General features: G+C 36.0%; 1 protein-coding gene across 1 annotated transcript in view; it reads right to left on the bottom strand.

Moving 5' to 3' along the window:
- The window catches only part of C5H1orf112 (chromosome 5 C1orf112 homolog), a 50,776-nt gene that overhangs the window by 17,550 nt on the left and 13,445 nt on the right, over positions 1-19,781 (bottom strand). Inside the window, exons 8-15 of the mRNA XM_029538593.1 lie at positions 15,985-16,065; positions 14,364-14,428; positions 10,034-10,179; positions 9,688-9,802; positions 6,593-6,779; positions 5,452-5,534; positions 4,813-4,864; positions 3,146-3,235 (exon numbers count right to left, since the gene is read on the bottom strand). Of these exons, the coding sequence (XP_029394453.1) occupies positions 3,146-3,235; positions 4,813-4,864; positions 5,452-5,534; positions 6,593-6,779; positions 9,688-9,802; positions 10,034-10,179; positions 14,364-14,428; positions 15,985-16,065 (819 nt within the window). The remainder of the gene's footprint in view (positions 1-3,145; positions 3,236-4,812; positions 4,865-5,451; positions 5,535-6,592; positions 6,780-9,687; positions 9,803-10,033; positions 10,180-14,363; positions 14,429-15,984; positions 16,066-19,781) is intronic.

Consider the following 19,781-nt stretch of genomic DNA (forward strand, 5'->3'; position numbering starts at 1 on the left):
CTCTCTCTAGTTTCTTTTTGGAGGCACCCAGGGCTATGAATTTTCCTCTTAGGACTGCCTTCATTGTGTCCCATAAGTTTGGGTATGTTGTGGCTTCCTTTTCATTAAACTCTTTAGAAAGACTTTAAGAAATTAAAGCCTTAGTCCGTGGTGATCTGATAGAATGCATAGGATAATTTCAATATTTTTGTATCTATGGAGGCCTGTTTTGTGGCCAATTATACGGTCAATTTTGGAGGAGGTACCATGTGGCGCTGAGAAGGTGTATCCTTTTGTTTTAGGATAAAATGTTCTGTAGATATCTATTAACTCCGTTTGTTTCATAACTTCTGTTAGTGTCAGTGCTTCTTAAATGCACAGGAAGATCACTGGTCCAAGACCAACATAACATAAACAAGCATGACTATTTTTATTGCTACTGTATTTATTTCCAAAATGAAAAAATCATGCTTAAATGAAGTGTGATAGAAAAATCATGATACAAAAGCAGTGTTAATAATGATGAAATGATGTTATCTTTTTTCAATCCATTAGATCTGCTATATTCCAAGTACTCATCACCTTATATAATTAAGTCAGACTAGAATCCCAAGTGACAAAATTAATTCACCGCTCTCCTGGCTTTTACATTTGAGAACACAAAGCCAAGATCATAGGTCCACTTTTCAAATGGATTAATTGGCTCTGCTCTGCCTTAGAGGACATACTAAATTAGGTTTCCAAAAGGAAGCTACAAAACAAAATTTAAAAAACGGTTGTTTGGTAAATCTGTTTGTACATTAAAATACATCCTAAAGTGCTTATTATGTTATCAAAAAAAACAAAAACAAAAACAAAAAAAAACAAAACCTGTTCTGTTAAAATAGATGTCAAGAAGAAGGAATCAAAACAGAAACCCAAAATACAAAACAATAATCTATTTGGATTATTTATGTTATTTAGTTAGATTTTGGTTGAAAAAATAATGTATGTAACTGCTAAATTTGTAGGACATAATTCAAAAAGTACACTAGTGTATTTTTTTAAAGAAATAAGATAATTCAATTTATAGTATCTAAACTTTACTGAATATATGAAAACTTCTCATACATCAAAAACTAAACAAACAAAACAAAAATCCCTTCTAAGCCCAAAGCAATTCATTAAACTTGATAGTCAGACCTTTGTATTATATTATATATGAACTCTATTTCATTTGCAGCAAATATCTAGCTGACAAACCAAGCAAGAGATTGTGTGGTCATCCGCTGTGATGAGGACTGGTGGCAAATGGGTTCATCAAGACCTAGAGGTGCTTAATAAGCAGAAATAAGCACCTTCAGCAGAAAACTAAACAGCATCAATGACGCTATGATTTGGCTGACTAGAGAAAGCAGTTTAAGAAGCATTCTTCCTTAGAAGAAAAGTTGAACGAATCAATGAGTGGGTCCCCTTTTAAAAAATAAATGACATTTAATAGTGTCCTATACAATTAAAAAAAAAATTAAAGGTGTTACTACAACTGATCACTTAAAGAGTTCAAGTGGTTGCTCACACCTTTAACCCCAGCACTAGGGAGACAGAGGTAGGTGGATCTCTGTGAGTCTGAAGCCAGCCAAGTCTATAAAGCTAAGTTTGGGACATCTAAAGCTACACAGAGAAATCCTGTCTTTAAAAAAAAAAAAAAAAAAAGAGTTCAAGACTCTACCCTAAGTTTGAAACCCCACTGTAAATACCTAAAGCTGCTAGAGCTGGTACTTTAAGCGAGAAGCGTGAAGTATAAGGAAACGCTGTGCAGGGAATTTAGATTCCTCCCGAAAACTAAGAAGGGAAATACACCTGTGGAAATGTATTATTTTTTAACCTTAATTAAAAATAGTAGCACAATGTGATGGTTACCTTTAACTGCCGACTTAACATCATCTAGAATTAGCTGGGCGGAGAGTCTCAATTAGGATTAGATTTGCCTGTGGGGGCTGTCTTAATTAAGTTACTGATATGGAGAAATACAGCTTACTATGGAACACATCATTCCTGAGGCAGGGAGCCCTGAACTGTGAGGAGAGTGGAAAAATGCGCTAAGAACAAGCATGCAAGCATGCAAGCATGCATGCATTCATTTCTCTCTGACCTGGATGTGATATGACTAGCTGTCTGAATTTCCTGCCTTGACCTCCCTGCAATGATGAACTTTTACCTAGAATTTCAGCCAAATCAATGTTCTCTTCCTTAAAGTTGCTTTTTGTCAGTATTTTATCACAGCAACAGAAGTGAAATTATAACACATAATTATTAGTATGTGTAAATAAGGTACATCACTTCTCCCTCAATCAGGTAACAAGTAAATAAGAGTACCAAGTTATAATACATATTCAACTGTTTTTCTCCCCATGGGAGCAGGAACACATCTCAGCATGTGTCAGTTTTTAGTAAAACATATCCAATCTGATGTGTGTTAATAATGCATTACTGCTCTAATTTGGGATTCAAGTTATGGCCAAAGGGCTTTACAGGCAACATTTTTTTATACATCTAGTGGGTTCCAAGTTTGACTCCATGTCAGAATCACAGTAAGTGCTTAACAAAAGCAAACTGCAGAGCCTGTTCACATTCACCACTGCATTTGATCAGAATCCAGAAACTTATTTTTACACACACACACACACACACACACACACACACACACACACACCTACTACTGGACTTCAAATGGTGCCCATCTATAAGACTGTCCAAGGCTATTCAAGCCCTTGAGACAGAAATCTCAATCACAGTAAAGCTTGGTGACTTCAGAACATGGAGCAACTAAGGCTCATCATACTTGCAATTTTCCTTAAAAATCAATTTTAATTACTCAGAAAAGCTAAGATACATCATTCAAAGAGTAGCAATAAATAAATGAAGAAAAGATACAAAGCTAGCTCACTGCCCATAAGTACCTTAAACATACTAAAAATAAAAAAGAAAAGGTCTTCAAGGAAGACTGAATCAGATTATCTGTAACCTGAAACAGGAATATCAAAATCTATACAGACCTAAAATTAACTACCAAAGCATCAACATTAATTCATGTTCCAGTTGTATTACATTTAAACAGAGTAAAGAGTAAGGGATCTGAATTCCATTCTCTCAGCTGACTGAAAACACTGACAGACAATATCCTTGCCTGATCGGGTGGGGCCATGAAGAAAAAGAGGCGCTTCAACAGTATAGATAGGTTGGTAAGCTGAACACATTTTCCAGGGCAAGATTTAATCTAGAAAGACAGGAGAGAAACAACAAAATGATTTAAAAATAAAGAGTCAGTTTGTAAGACACAATTATATGTCAAAATACTAATGATTCTTTCTGAGAGAGAGAATTACAGCTAATTTAAAATTTTAACTTAGGGCTACTTTTTAAACTTTTTTTGCTTCAAAGAAATTTGGTTGCTTTAATGAGAAGGAACACTGTAACCTTAAAACATTGCAATTACCACTCTGATAACTTGGTATGTTCATGCTACTCAAAATAATTTTTGTAATTTTTAAAGATCTAAGCACAGCCGTGTACAGAGAGAGCGGAGCTAGCATCTCTAAGGCAACCCTAGCCCTCAGGAGGCTGAGGGAAGAACACCTTGTTTATGGTCAGCCTAGTCTAAGAGAGTTTGGTCTCAAAACTGCAAAATGAGAGGAGCTGGAGAGTTGGCCCAGCAGTAAGAATTTGGAGAGAACCCAAATTTGGTTTCCAGAATCTAGATCAGGCCACTTGAAAACTGTCTTTAATTCAGCTTTGAAGGATCTGATATTTCTAGCTTTTGTGAAAATATGCATTTACCTCCCATATATTCAGACACATATAATCTAAAAAATAAGTAACAAAGACCTAAGATATAAGACATATAAGAGATCACTCTCTTGTGCAAGATGTGTCAGGCTGTCCAACACAAGGGTATGAACTACAGAGGTAGGAAAGTCTGCTGTTCAGGTTCTGCTACTCATCATTGGAGTATACGATCATTAAAAGAAAATGCAGAAATGTATGACACAGCAACTACTATGAAACAAAGGGTGGATGAGTGCAGAGATGACCATATCAAAGGCAAGGGATAAAAGCAATGATAAAAGGTCATGAGCACTTCATAAGGAACACATCTTATAATTATAAAGAATCACCATTAAAGATTTAAAAACAGGGCTAGAGAGATGGCTCAGCAGTTAAAGAGTACTTACTGGCTGTTCTTCCAGAGGTCCTGAGTTCAATTCCCAGCAACCACATGGTGGCTCACAACCATTTGTAATGGATCTGATGCCCTCTTATGGTGTGCATGAAGATATCATACTCATACATAAAATATATGTATATATGTACTCATATACATACATCTTTTAAAAAACCATTAAGTCCATGTATGCTTGTTCTCAATGACAATCCTAATTTCTTTTTCTAAGAACATTGATCATAATCACTGAATCCCTTTCAGCACCATCCTGATTAAAATACAACAACAAAATCATATGAGACCTGTTACAGTAAAGATATGAGCACTTACTCATCAACATCACAACGTTTCTCTTTCACTTTACATTGTATTTTAAACACATTTTCAATTGAACTATTTTTTTTCCCAACAAAGAGTAGAACTCTAAAAGTCTGAAAATGAGAAATTTTCTATATTTCATACACTGGGATTTTTTACATTTTTGTATTAGCATTTGCATTAAATTAGCTTTTAATAATAATTAGCATTAAATTTAGCTATTATTTCTACCATTTTTATTAACATCCAAAAAATATTATATCTCCAAAGAAAATATACAAAATGAGTGTTTGAGGCCATTTAATTCTACTTACCAGATGAGCCACTAGGGTGACATGGTGTGCACCAAGTTCAGCAGTTCCATATCTGTGACATTAGAAAATGTACTGAGTTTCCAGTTAGGCAGAAGAACAAGGAGACAGAAACAATCTGGTGAGGACAGGTGAACTATTACAAGTTCAGAAAAAGGATGTGAAATGTCTTATACTGGAAGTGTTTTAGATTTTAGATTTATCATATTTTAGAATGTTTAAACTTATCTTTTATAATTGGAGATATATATATATATATTGAAGGTAATATTTACTTAATATTTCTAGTACTCTTAGAAGTTAAATAGTTTCAAGGAATGTAACTTTTCACTGTTAACCATTAGTGCTCAAAGTTTTGGATTTTAGACATATTGGACTTCAGATTAGGCATGTTCAAACTGGATACCCATCACCAAAGAACATTATAATATACAGACTGCCCCAATATTCACTTTGTACAAACAAACAAACAAACAAACAAAAACCAAAAAAACAAAGACACATGTTTCCAAACTTAGTGACATGAAATCTAATCATTTTTAAAGTCTTATTAAAAAATTAAAACAACTTTTCTATGAACTTAAAATTATTTACTGTTGGTCACTAGCACAACCCAATCCAATTCTGACATGAGATTTTTACCGAGCCAGGAAGCACCACACATCCATCGCTAACAGAGAGACACTCATATTAGGACTAAGCACAGCACTCAATAGAGCAGCATCCTAAGAAAAAAACAAACTTCAATTTATTACTAGGCAGATGCTCATGAAATACAAACATCATATTTCTCACACTAACTCAGAAAGCACTATCATATTTTAATAAGCTCCTCGGGGGAAGCCCCCTACATGTTCTACATGATACTCTAAAAAAACTACAGTGCCATTTCTTTATCTATTGAGCACCTAATATATGCTACTCATTGTGTTAAGCTGAGGGGAACAGAAACTAATTTTAAGTGTGCTAACTCAATGCTTGTAATCCACAAAGGCCATCACTAAAAGCTTTCAAGCAATAGGGCAATTTTTCTTAAAATATTTTCAATCTTTTTACCAATCTAATTCCATTAAAAATAAAACCATCTCTAGCAGACCAAGCATTGCATGTTACTATTTTCTTTTTATGAAAAGGTCCAGTGATTTGAATGAAACCATCATAGGCTCAGGTATTTACACACTTGGCTGGCAGTTAGAGACAGCCAAGGGAGGTTATGGCACTTTTAGGACATGAAGCCTTGTTGGGTAAAGGACATCACTGGAGAGAGACACTGAGCGTTTACAGACTTGCTCCACTGTCAAAGAGCTTTGTTTCCTGTGTGTAGTTGAGATGTGATCTCTCAGCTTCCTGCTCTAGCCACCTAATGCCATGCCTCCCACCATTATATGGATTCTCTGTGTTAACAGTTCTTTAAGCCAAAACAAACTCTTCCTTTCTTTCTTTCTTTCTTTCTTTCTTTCTATTATAGCGACAGAAACATAACTAGCATATTAGGTAATAACCCCTTCTCATATTCTCCACTTCTCACAGGATCTTCTTAAACCTCCCTGTGTAAACTGCAAAATGTTTTATCAAGTATTTTAGCTAAATAGTATGTCTAGTATTATATAAATCAGGAATAACTATCTCTTAATGCACAAATGAACAAAGTACAAAATGTACAAGTTGAGGTGACTGGGGTTTACAATAGTCATTAACTCTCATATGTTCTTCTACATATCAAATATAATTTCAATGAAAAAAAAGTGTGAACTGTACTTTATCAAGATTGCAGCATACTTACCAGCTCAGGAAACAATGAGGGATGAAAAGAAGCCACAAATGCACACAGATGAACACAAACATGCTGATACAAAGTGACAGGCACCTCAGCTTGTCCTTTACCCGTTACTCCTCGTAAATGAGTAGGCAGAGAGAGTTCACCAGAACACTGCTCAAAATTGTAGAAAATGGCTTTCAGTACGGATATCCTGCAGGAAATTAAGAACATTGAGTCCAGCATTAATAGAAGCCAGTGAATAGTAAGTAAAATAATGTCATGTATAGGACTACTTTAGAGATTCACAATGTTTAGAGATAAAAATCAGTAATAATTTGCATTGAAAATAAATATGTACACAGACATTAAAAATAAAATATACTTACTGCCAAAAACTTTCAAAAATTTTCTTGAAAAACTTTTTCAAAATGGACATGTCATCTTAGGAATAGAACTAAAGACCTAAAAGTAAATCCACACACTTAGGGACACTTGATGTTTGACAAAGAAGCCAAACTTATACAGTGGAAAACAGGAAACATATTCAACAAATGGTGCTAGTCTAACTGGATGTCTGTGTGGAGAAGAATGCAAATAGATCCATATTTATCACCCTCCACAAAACTCAAGTTCAATTAGATCAAAGACCTCAACATAAATCCATAAACCTGATAGAAGAGAAAGTGGGAAATAGTCTTGAATATACTGGCACAGGAGACAACTTTCTGAAGAGAATACCCAAACATCAATAGCTCAAACACTGAGATCAACAATTAATACATAAGACCTTATGAAATGGAAAAGCTTCAATTAAAAAAAGGAAACCATCAAAATGTCAAGACAGCAGCCTACAGATTGGGAGAAGATCTTCACCAACCTCATACCCTGTAAAGGGCTGATAACCAAATATTTAAAGAGTTCAAGAAACTAAACACCAACAAACCAAATAATCCAATTTTTAAAATGGGGTACAAATCTAAACACAGAATTCACAACAGAAGAGTCTCGAATGGCTGGTAAGTACTCAAAGAAATGTTCAATGTCCTTAGCCATCAGGGAAATGCCAATCAAAATGACTCTGACATTCTATCTCCAACTAAGATCAAACACTCAAGCAACAGCTCATGCTGGTGAGGATGTGGAGCAAGGGAAACACTCCTCCACTGCTGGTGAGAGTGCAAGCTTTTACAGTCACTTTGGAAACCAATTTAGCGTCTTCTCAGAAAATTGGAAATAGATCTACCTCAGGACCCAGCTATACCACTCCTGCATATATACCCAAAGAACGTTCCACCATACTACAAGTTGAGCAAGATGCCAGATAAGGGCCCTTCAGCTCCATCAGCCCTTCCCCTAACTCCTCCATTGGGGTCCCTGTGCTCAGTCCAATGGTTGGCAGTGAGCATCCACATCTGTATTAGTCAGAATCTGGCAGAGCCTCTCAGGAGACAGCTGTATCAGGCTCCAGTCATTTAGCCATTCTAATTATATGTACTGTCAAACACTTTTCACTCATAATTCTATTCTTGAATTGTACCTGTCACTCATGTCTTCTGTGTATTTTGTGATTTATTGTCTGATACAACTATGAGAGGATGTGTGCTTTGCAAAGACTACCTCGAAGCTGGCAGCTCATTTTCCATCTTCTCAAACTCCTCCTTACAGAGCAAATGCTTTCATTTGTGGGCTGGGATGCTGCTCAGGGGAAGTGTGCTCACCTAAAGCTTGCAGTGCCCTGGATTCGATTATGAATAAACTTAATTTTACATTTACATGTAATCCATCTTAGAAAATGTCAGTGCCCTCAAACATTTTTTAATCTGGACTCTTTTCTGTGAGGATTTCTTTTCATTTCTAGTTTAAGCTCTTTATTTGGAATTATCATCTTTCTTAAATTAATTCAGATATGCCATGTGAGGTAGAAGATGACATAACAACATTTGTACACATAGCCAGTTACCACAGCACCTTTGCTAAGTGGACTCTTACTATCACATCATTATTTTGACTGGTTGAAAATTTTTATAAGAGGTCTAAATTCTGAAATCTACTGGGCATGTAAACTTAAGTGTTTTCTTAAACATATTATATAGTTCTAATTGTAAGTTCTTGGTATTAAATACTATGCCTGACTCCATGTTTTTCCCTTACAAATTTTCATTTCCAAATAAATTGTAGATTTATGTTATTAATTTCAAAACAAACAAACAAACAAAAACCAAAAAAAAATCATGAAATTTGTAGGCAAATGGATACAAGGCTGGTTGATAAATGGGAGGCCTCCCCTTTTCTGAAAATAAAGGAAGGAGGAATGGATGGGAAGGGAGGGGAAGGAGGGGGAAAGACTGGGGGTTGAGAGAGGAAAAGAGTCTTTTAATTAATTAAAAGATCAATTTAGTCCCTTGCATGGAAGGGGTGTGTGCATGCATGTGGTATCTCACTAGTTCCTGCTCCTGAGGAGAAACTGACAGTAGATGCCTTCTGACAGAGGGAGAGTCAGTTTACTTTTGGAGTGTGATTAGTCAATCATATTCCACTTGATGGCCACACACCCAAGAGGATATGGCTAGCATAAACTGGATTTAGTGAGTTATAAAAACATAGGACACTAAGTTGGGAATGAGTGGGAAGGTAGGGAAATTTATGGGTGAAATGTGTGGGTAAATATGATCAAAATATATTGTACACATGTATGAAATGCTCAAGTAACAAAAATATCATTTTTTTTATTAAATAAAAGAGTAGGGTATCAAAGTTGACCAAACAGGTTGCAAAATTTAAAAGTTTAAAGATTACTTTTTGGTCATCCCAGTTTGCATAAATAGACCAAGCAGACCACCCAAGAGGAAGGATGAAGAATCAGGAGCATAGTAATAATCCATGTAGCAACAAATAAGTGCCCGGACTACAGTGCTGGGACAGAGGGGGAAGACAAGTGACGTTCCCCAGGAGACATTCACTGGATAGGATCTATCACAGCTCTTTTTGCGCCTCTTCCTGCAGAGGAGGGATTACATGCACACACCACCTCAGCTAAATCTTAAATTCAAGGCCATTTCAAAAGTTAGAGAGAGACCCCTAAGCCACTGATAGTGTGATTAGATATAAACAAATGTTACCTAGTCATATCCTCTGTGCACCACAGGGTCTGCACATCCTCTGGCTGAGAGGGCAGCTTATCCATGGCGACAACCAGGAGTAAGACTTGTGGGAGCTGCAGTTCACAGGGCAGGGCTTTCCGGGAAGGAAGCCATATATTATGTTAAAACAACATATCCAAAATATTTTTAGCAGAAATTTGATAGTTTTATATAAAAAAGTAGAGGTATGACTTAATGATAATGTTTCAATAAAAGTACAATAAATTTTGAATAAAATTTGTAACACAAAATAGTGTTAAAGGGAAATCACTGTGTTTGACATGCTGTAATAATGGAGATGATTTAAATCTGTTTTGAAGCTTACCAAGTTTACTCGCCAAAACTGCCTGCATAAAAGGCTGGGATTTAAGCAGCTGACTGATGAGTGGGTCCAGTAGCACAAGGAAAGTGCCTGCTATTTCCTCCTGCTGGGCTTTGGAAATCTTGGCAGCATAGAGGCTTGGAAACTTGCTGTAAAGATGAAAAACCTTATGCATTCAATAGCCATTTTCTAGATTTACATAGATTGTATCACAAACTCATGCCACAGTAGTAAAAAAAAAAGTGAAGTACTTTTTTATAGGAAAAATCTCAAAGTACTGAATTGATAACAGAAAGATATGAAGATCTAGAAATTAAATAACAGCTATAGTTCTATAGAGAAAATATTTCCTAGAGAAATCTAGTACTTTTTTGAAGTATTTTAATACCATTTGATGGTAGTGTCCTGAAAACAATGTAAACATAAATAACAAATCAACTAGTAAAATCTATGAGAAGATAGGACTGATAAATTCTGGCTTAGTTACTTCTATGGAAAATTGCTTTTAATTGCTCACACTTGTAATTTCAACATTCAGGAGGCCGAGGCAGGAAGACTCTGAGGCCAGAGTACAGACTCTATATCAAACAAACAAAAGTAAATAAATTAATTTAATTAAAATAAATAAAGGTATTTAAAGGTGTTTTAAGATTAGTAAATGCTGAATTTACTATAAATTATGGCTGTTTCTTAGAAGCTAACGCTTTTTAAGAAAGAAACAATATAAAAGTAAAGGAGTTTAAAGACTTTCATAGAAATATCTCAGTAATGGAGTTTAAACTGAACTTCAACTAAAACCTATATGACATGAAATGTATACTCAACATTTTTGCAATTACTTGATACTAATTATGGTTAAAAATGTGGCCATTATAAGCAAACTGTCTAACACATAACATTTAAAAGGATGCACCCAACAAATATCTGAATTCTTTCTAGTGTGACAAAGAGATGACTTTTCATTTATGGTCAATTATTTGTGTTCATCTGACCTCCTTAATCCTGTATCTTTCCTCTGTGACATGTAATTAGTTAACAAGATGTTTGATTGTTAAGATGTATAAGTAATGAATGAATAATATAAAATACAGGTAATGAAATTAAACAGACATGAACTACAATTACTGAGTAGATATTTTCTTTTTCAATCAAATGATGTTTTTGTACACTATTTCACAAATGTTTAAATGTCCATGTAGCAGAACTTACAGTTTGGGGAGAGTACTATTGTAATGCTAAACAGGATATAGAAAGCACTGCCCTTTCCATGGTTTACATTTTAATGAGGGGACAGTAAGTAAAAAAGTAGACTTGTACAGCAGTCTCCCTGTATATGATTTTAGTTTCCTGAAATCAACTGTCTAAAAAACACTAAATGAAAAACATGCAGGAAAAAAAAATTCTTGAGTTGTATGCTGTTCTTAGTAACATGATAAAATTTCACAACGTCCTGATCCACCCCAACTGTGATGAGACATTCCCTTGTCCAGTATAGCTCTGTTGTGTATATTAGCCACTCATGGTTCACCAGGCATCGTCTCAGTTATCAGTTCCACTGCTGCTGTACGGCAGTACAAGTTTTCAAGATACTTTACACAGTGGCCTAAAACCACATCACAATGATTCACATCACACTCATCTCACATCAAAAGGGTAACTAAAGTAAAATATTTATACAGACCAATTCACATAATTCTCACAATATACTATTATAGTGGTTCTCTTTTATTACATACAAACCCCATTAAAACTATGTATAATATATGTATATATAAGAAAACAAAGTAGAGAAACCAGTACCACTTATCTTTCTGGTAACAACTGTAGGTTTTTTTAAATATATTTCTCATAAATTGTGGGGTCTACTATAACATAGCAGATCTAAATGTTATACAGAAAAAAATAATCAAGGAAAATTGTAAAAGTTACTTTTATTCACCTGAATTGTTGTCTCTGAGGCTTACTACTGAAGCTCACCCCTTCTTTTTCTAAACTCTGGCTGGCTGACTCAACTCAGCTGCAAGCTCTTCTCCAAATTGACTGATTCAATCTGTCTTCTCTCGGCTTCTGACTGAATTGCTCTACTTGGCCTCAAACTAACTCTGCCATTTGTTCTAATCTTCTGGCTCCTTATTCTCTGGCTTCAATTACCTCTGCTGACCTGCACTGAACTGCATGAACTCATGAAGTAATTCAACATCACTCCACTGAACTGAATCCCAAATGACTGACCAAACTATTGCACCGACTTTCTCTTGACTGACTGAGCAGACTGACTCTCTCTTCATGCATGTTCTTTAAAAAAAAATAATAATAATAATAAGCTTTTAGCCGGGCGTGGTGGCGCACACCTTTAATCCCAGCACTTGGGAGGCAGAGGCAGGTGGATTTCTGAGTTCGAGGCCAGCCTGGTCTACAAAATGAGTTCCAGGACAGCCAGAGCTACACAGAGAAACCCTGTCTTCTCGAAAAACCAAAAAAAAAAAAAAAAAGCTTTTTCCCTTAGAGTTGGGCATGGGCAACTGGGCATGGAGAGTTGGGCACATCCTATCTCTGACTCATTTTGTCAAATCCTTCTCTGATTCATCACTTTGCCCCTCAAATAGATGTCATTGTTTGAGATTAATGTTGTGTATGTACTAAAGAATTACAGTCAGAAAGATTAAAGATGTGTACTAAGGCATGTTACATTCCATCCATCACACAGGCCTAGATCAGAGCAGTCATGTTGCTGGATTAAAATTCCTCTACAGAAAATAAACAGGAAGCTCTCTGAAGAAGTGATTTGAAGATTGAAATGTAATAAAAAATGAGCATACCTAGAAAAGGATGTAGAACTGAGAGATTGTTTTGTACTGAAATAGGGAAAAGAGTAGCGTGTGCTACATATATCTGCTTGTCCAGTATGAAAGGTTAACTGGTATTCTTACTCCTTGAATGTTCTAGCATTCTAAAACCAGCTGAATGAAAAAGAGGAACTTGTGTGGATACAGCTCCTTGGTGACTTCCTACAGACAAGTCTTCTAGGTTCCGATGAAGTAAGACACTGAGTGTACCACACCAGGCACTTTGTACAAGTAACCGTATCAAAACAAAACTCCTACAGCAGATGCTGCTATTACCTCAATTTCTAGATGAGAAAACTAACAGCTGAAAAAAGTTCTTCACTTTACACAGAACTATGCTTTGTTTTGTACTGAACTACAATAGAACTTTATGGCCAACAAGATGGCTCAGTGGATAAAGGTACCTGCATCTGGATCCAAGGACCTGCATTTGATCCCCAACACCATAGGGTGGAAGAAAGAGAAAACTCCTCTGCAAATTGCCCTCTGAACTCCATACACACCAACACACACATCATCATTGCATGTGCATGCCCCAAAACAAGCTCATAAAACTAATTTAACTATCATGAGGAAAGGATCTTCAACTCTTCCATGCCCTTCTGTTAACTCTTCCTGGGTCTCAGCAATTTCTTTCCATCTATCAGTCTGTCTGATTCTGTGTTTCTTCCTCAGAGATGTTCCGAGTAAAAACTTAGAGGCTAAAATTTAAAATACCACATCTAAAACATGAGTTTTTCTCATTACTGAAATAAACTCCACAAATAAAAGAGTACCACTTCATGGCATTAACACCACATCTAAAACATGAGTTTTTCTCATTACTGAAATAAACTCCACAAATAAAAGAGTACCACTTCATGGCATTAACATACAAAAGCTAAAAACAAAGCAAAACAAAATAAATCCTTAAAGTTATAACATGTAGGTATTATGTCAATTTTTTTAAAGACTCCATTCTCTCTTATGAATCTACACTAATATGTGTGTCAGATTATTTTATATTATCTTACATGCCCTTAATAGTCTGCCTTTACAACTCTGCTGACTTGATTTTAATTTACTACTCATCCTGTCGAATGTATTCTATCTGCTGCTAAAGCCTCTCCAAATTAACTTTATAATTCCAAGTTCATTTCTAGATCCATCAAAATAGAATTATCCTGACACAAAATGCATAAATACAATATGCATATAATTATTTGTATATGTGTATGTGCATTACACTTGTATACAAATGCTTTGGTATTTATCATCATACCAGTTATCTATTAGCCACTTTAAGGAACTAGTTAAAAAACAAGTAAAGGTCACACGAATTGTATCCTTCAAAAGTATCCATCTCCTAGTATTTTAAACAAGTGGGTAAAACTTTACAGAAACATTTTAAAAATTCACTCTAATATTTTAATTAGGATAAGCATTTATGTGTACATGAAGGCAGTAGCACTGTCACACTTTAGTAACCATAAAGTAGCCCTTTTTACCTGTATATCTGCAGATAAAGCTGGTGCAAAATACAGCAAGAATCAGACAGGAAAGGAAGAAATTCCTAAAATAAAAAATTTCTACTCATTCTTTGTTGACACATGACTTTCAAATTCATACCCCCCACAGATAACATACAGAATAAAAAACTTGGACATGCCATATTCAAATATAAAAAGCTTACATGAGATAGAGCCTGAGGCTATGCATCCTGACTTGACTGTCAGAGCCACCGTCACCCACAATTAGCAGCTGCCACTTACTGAGGTCCATGTCTTCTGTCTAGTTTCATCATTGTTTGGGGAGAAAGTTGTATTTGTTTTTTGGGTTTTTTGTTTTGTTGTTTTGTTTTGTTTTGTTTTTGAGAGAGAGAAAGATCAGAAAGTTGAGTAGCCAGGGATGTAGGAGGGAGATGTTGGAAGAGAAAAAAATAATTTCAAATCTTAAAAAATAAATAAATACAAACAGACAAAAAAGGCAGACATGAATGTAGGAGGGGGACATGAATGTAGGAGGGGACTTAGGAGAAGTTCTTCAGGAAAGGAGTGGGAGGAGGATAGGAAAATTAATGGAGAGTGAAAATGTACTATGCACATGTATGAAACCATCAAAGAATAAAATAAAATTTAAAATATTGAGTTGGATAATAGTTTTTTAAAAATCACTAACACCTGTCAATAAAAAAATCTCCTTTCACTATTTTCACATCTTTCCAAACAATCTTAGATAACTTATTTATCCTATTCTCATAACTTCAAATATCATAATTATTCCAAGAATACCCAAAGTGAGTCTGTGTGTGTGTGCATGTGTGTGTGTGTGACACAGGCAAAAGGTATAAACATTTGAAGTTGAACTTAACTCAGAAATGTGATAGAAATAACTTGCAAATAGTATTTAAATAGAAATTAACTTATTTTCCTCAAATTGACTTTGGTACAGAAATTGTTTAACTTATAGAAATAATTTTCAGAACAACAATATGAACTAATCAGTACCCGCAGAACTTGTGTCTCTAGCTGCATATATAGCAGAAGATGGCCTAGTCGGCCATCATTAGGAAGAGAAGTCCCTTGGTCTTGCAAACTTTATATGCCTTATACAGTGGAATGCAAGGGCCAAGAAGTGGGAGTGAGTGGGTAGGGGAGCAGGGTAGGGGGAGGGTATAGGGGACATTTGGGATAGCATCTGAAATGTAAATGAAGAAAATATCTAATAAAATAATTTTTTAAAAAAAGAAATAATTTTCAGAAAATTAAATTAAAATACCAATGATGACACTAATAATGTAAGTAATATAATAGAAACATAAATAATATTAAACTATAAGATCTTCAAAATGAACTTCAAAAATACATTCAAAGGAACTGTGGCAGTCTGGGCACAGCATGCTGGGAGACAGAGACAGGCCAGTTCCAGGAGCAAGATACAGAAATGGCAAGCTATAGGTTCAGTGAGAGGCTCTGCTTCATAAAATAAGATGGAGAGAAACAGAAAACATACTTCATGTCAACTACTGACCTCCACACGTGCACACACATGGAAACTCACCCTGCCGCATACAAAAGGACAATTTAAAATTTAGTGTTTTACATTTATGTATTACAAAAAGAGCCTTACCTTAGTGTAGTGCAAAAGAGAGTTAGCAAAGAAACGACACAATTTCAGTGCTTTTTGAAATGATCTGTAGTCAGCATTATCCTGTTCCAAAAGGAAATAAATATAAAATCAGCTAAACCTGTAAATGAGTCATAATTTTCTAAAACAACTTAGTAAAGGGATTATAGAATTTTCCATGAAAACATGTTTATTCTCTGTATTGTTTTGCACCAGTTAACAAGAGATATTTTACTGATTAAATTCTGCATTATTAAATAGGAATTGTAACTTATAATCTTACTGGTTTGAAAGTGAAATTTAAATAACTTATACTTCTTTGCTATATGGGATCAAATGAATCAAAAGATGAAGGTGACTGATATGTAAAAAGTAAAAGAAAAAAAGGCAATGGTGAGAGAAAAGAAGATAGAATTACCCATGAATGAAGACTGAAAAAGTACACCCTAACTATCTATCTTATGGGATGTGGAGAACTGAAGGCTACTTGACCCAAAGCTTAAAAAGACATACTACACAGTATTTGTGAGCTGGGGAGCAAAGTGGGGCAATAAGGACATTCTCTAACTGCTGGTGGAAGTATAAAATGCTGCTGCTCACTTATATCAGGAGTTTTAGCTGTTAAATTTTTTTGACTATCAACTTTCTAGATCTATAGACTATCAAAATACGGCACCAAGTAGGTAATGCAATGTTTTTTAACCCAAGCATCCCTTACACAGTGAATAAAAATATTAATGGTATATTCATACACTGTAATATAGCATGAAAAGCAGGGCACATGCACTGTCATGTCACAAAAATTCCAAGCATGGATAAAGAGTTCTAAATTAGCACCATAAAGTTAAGTTAAACAAACTATCTTTAATTTTGAGAATTATTTCACAGGAAGATAGCCTGTCTTAAGATTAATGTTAGCTGACTATGTTTGGTTCTTTACCGAATATGGCAAAATCCTAATTTAATCTAATCAAAATCTGAGTTATCCATTAATGGGATAATCCATTTACATCTGACTTTCATTATAAACAGTTAGAAACAGTTTTCTGCAGTAAAGACTGTGTAAATGAATTATTTTATATTATTAACATGAACTATTAATAACGGCGTTATTATAACTATTTTACAACAGAGAATAAAAGCTGGAGAGATGATCAACAGACAAAGGTGCTTGCCACATAAGCCTCAAGATGAGTTCAATCTCCAGACTATACATAAAGTAGGAGAGAACCCAGCTCCACGATTGTCCTCTGACCTACACATACACACTATGCATGCGCGATGCATGCCCCACTACCCTCCAGAGTAATTTTTTCTTAAGAACAGAGATTAAAGAAGAATCTATACTAATGTCCACTTTTATTATCAGCACAAATTCCCTTAGCAACCTGGCACCACCAGGGTAAAGCAGAACATACCCAGCCTGTTCTCCCTTGCCGGGGTCTCTGCAACTGTATGGGAGGCAAAAGGGTAGTTCACTTCAACACAACTAAGTAGCAGGTGCTGATACAAACTTTGGAAGTCCAACCCTGAGTAGTTGACTTTAGGCATCTTTAATCCCTGCACAATTTGGGGAAACTGTTCCTGGTGATATTTAATTCAACCTGTGTACAATAAAACTTACATAAATCCCTTTAAGGAACAAAGTAAGCGGAAATAAAGATCCATGTGACTACACTGAAACTCCAGGTATGGTTTCTGTGATACTTCCATAAAAATGGGTTCTACAGCTTGAGAAAAGCATGTTATGGTAAGTAAGGGTCTGGGTGGGGGCGGGGTCAGGCCTACACAGACAGCAGGTTACCGGGCTATTAACTAGGTCTATTCCCAACCTTCTGTGCAGTAACAGGTTATGTATCCTTTAGTTTGAAGGACTCACTCATGTGTTTAACATTCCGAGTCCACCCAGTGCTTATCTATGAGTACAAGAAAAAAATCATCCAGACTGGCTGAAGCCTTACTTTTGTTTCATCACTAAGTAGTACGTATTAAATCTATAGGTTTTATTTCAGTATCTTTAAAAAAAAAAAAAAAAGTAAATAATATAAACACATTCAGATCCCTATATGATTTACTTAATTGTTAAAATAAGTATGAAATATAAGCCAGGAAAACATGTTTTTTCTGAGTTTTAAAATGAGTTACTATATTTCCTTTCTTTAAATACAGTAAAATCTAAACATAATGGAAAATAAGCCTTAAGTGGAGATTGCAGCTACCAGAGTATGTGCTAATTTTCTAAATATAGAAGCTTAATAAGCAATGTATGGAGGCCCACACATAGATGGAAAAGAGAGAAGGATTAAGTCTGAAGACACCCTGGGCTAGATCCATTACCCCAAGGAAGCACTATATCAACCTAAATAAGAATTACATGTATGGGGGGGGGAGGAGGTATGCACACACTAGGGTCCTCATACTGAGAAGTAACCGGTAATCTTTTCAGCACCACTGCCAGAAAAGAATTATAATGGCTATTATAAGAATTTATTAAGTGTCTTAAATTTTACAAATTTCTGAAACTGAATGAATGAATGAATGAATGAATGAATGAATGAATGGTGGATAAAGGTTTATGATGAGAAGCCTGATTCAATGTAATTTTTGAAACAAAATTCAATCTTTTGGAGATAAGGTCATCATAGTCATAGTTTATGTGGGTCTAGGCTACACCAAACTTAAGGGCACTCTTCACCCCTGACTGGTGTCTTAAGATGGGGAGACACAGGGAAGCATGCCATATGAAGATGGGTACAAAGACTGGAGTCTATACCAAGGAAGGCCATGGTCTGCCAGCAGCACCAGAGGCTAAGAGAAGGGCACAAATCAGACATCCCTGGATAGAACATAACCCTGTTGCCACTTAAGAACTTGATGCCTTTAGAATGGTGAAGAGATTAATTTTCTGTTGTCTTTAAGCTGTTTTTTTTTTGCTTGTTTGTTTTTGTTTAATGGCATCCGCAGAAGACAGAGAGTAATATATCTACATTCCATACTTAGAATGAAATTCACTGGCTTTACTGTGATACTAGGAAAGCCAGGTACTGGCTCAAATGTGGGTCCCAGTATGCCAGACTATGCAGGAACCTAGTCTCCACAGAAGCCTCTCCATTCTCCTGGCACTCACTCCAAGCTAAGCCTGATCACCCCCATCCATCCAACCCCACCCCCACCCCTGGCTCATCACAGGACTGCAGACTCCCAGGCCCAACTCCTCAAAGTTCCCAGAGGCATTTGGGAGCATAGGAGTTTGAGAACCACAGCCCTCATCCTCCACTGTTTCTCACCAGCAGAAACACAGGCTGGGACCCCTATCTTAGACTGCATTTCACTTTCCCTGAGCCACCCACTGGTGGCTGGGCACACCTGCATCGAGGAAGAAACAAAGCATTTGCCTCCCCTGAACAGCACATTGGTGACATTCTAACACCCCAGCGAGAAGGTGGAAATGCAGACCAGAGTTCAGGGTTAGAGTCTTTGAAGAACTGATTATCTCATAACTGAGATGAGTGTCCTTATAAATAGAGGGTGCATCAGGGTGTCTTAGCCCTTTTACCACATGAGGATGCAGCAAGATGACATTTTTTGAGCTGAGAGCAAGTCCTCAGTATCCATCTGCTATGACTTGATCTTGAACTTCTCTGACCTCAGAGCTGTGAGAAATGGATTGCTATTAGCTCCAAATGAGTTATTCTGTTGTAGAAACTCCCTAAATATCAACAGTGAACAGCGGAGGGCACTGCTGGTTAGAAACAGAGTGGATCTTTGCTCCAGTGCACTGCCAGGGAGAGGGCAGCCTG

Source organism: Mus pahari, chromosome 5 (genome assembly GCF_900095145.1).
Source record: "Mus pahari chromosome 5, PAHARI_EIJ_v1.1, whole genome shotgun sequence".
Lineage (NCBI taxonomy): Eukaryota > Metazoa > Chordata > Mammalia > Rodentia > Muridae > Mus > Mus pahari.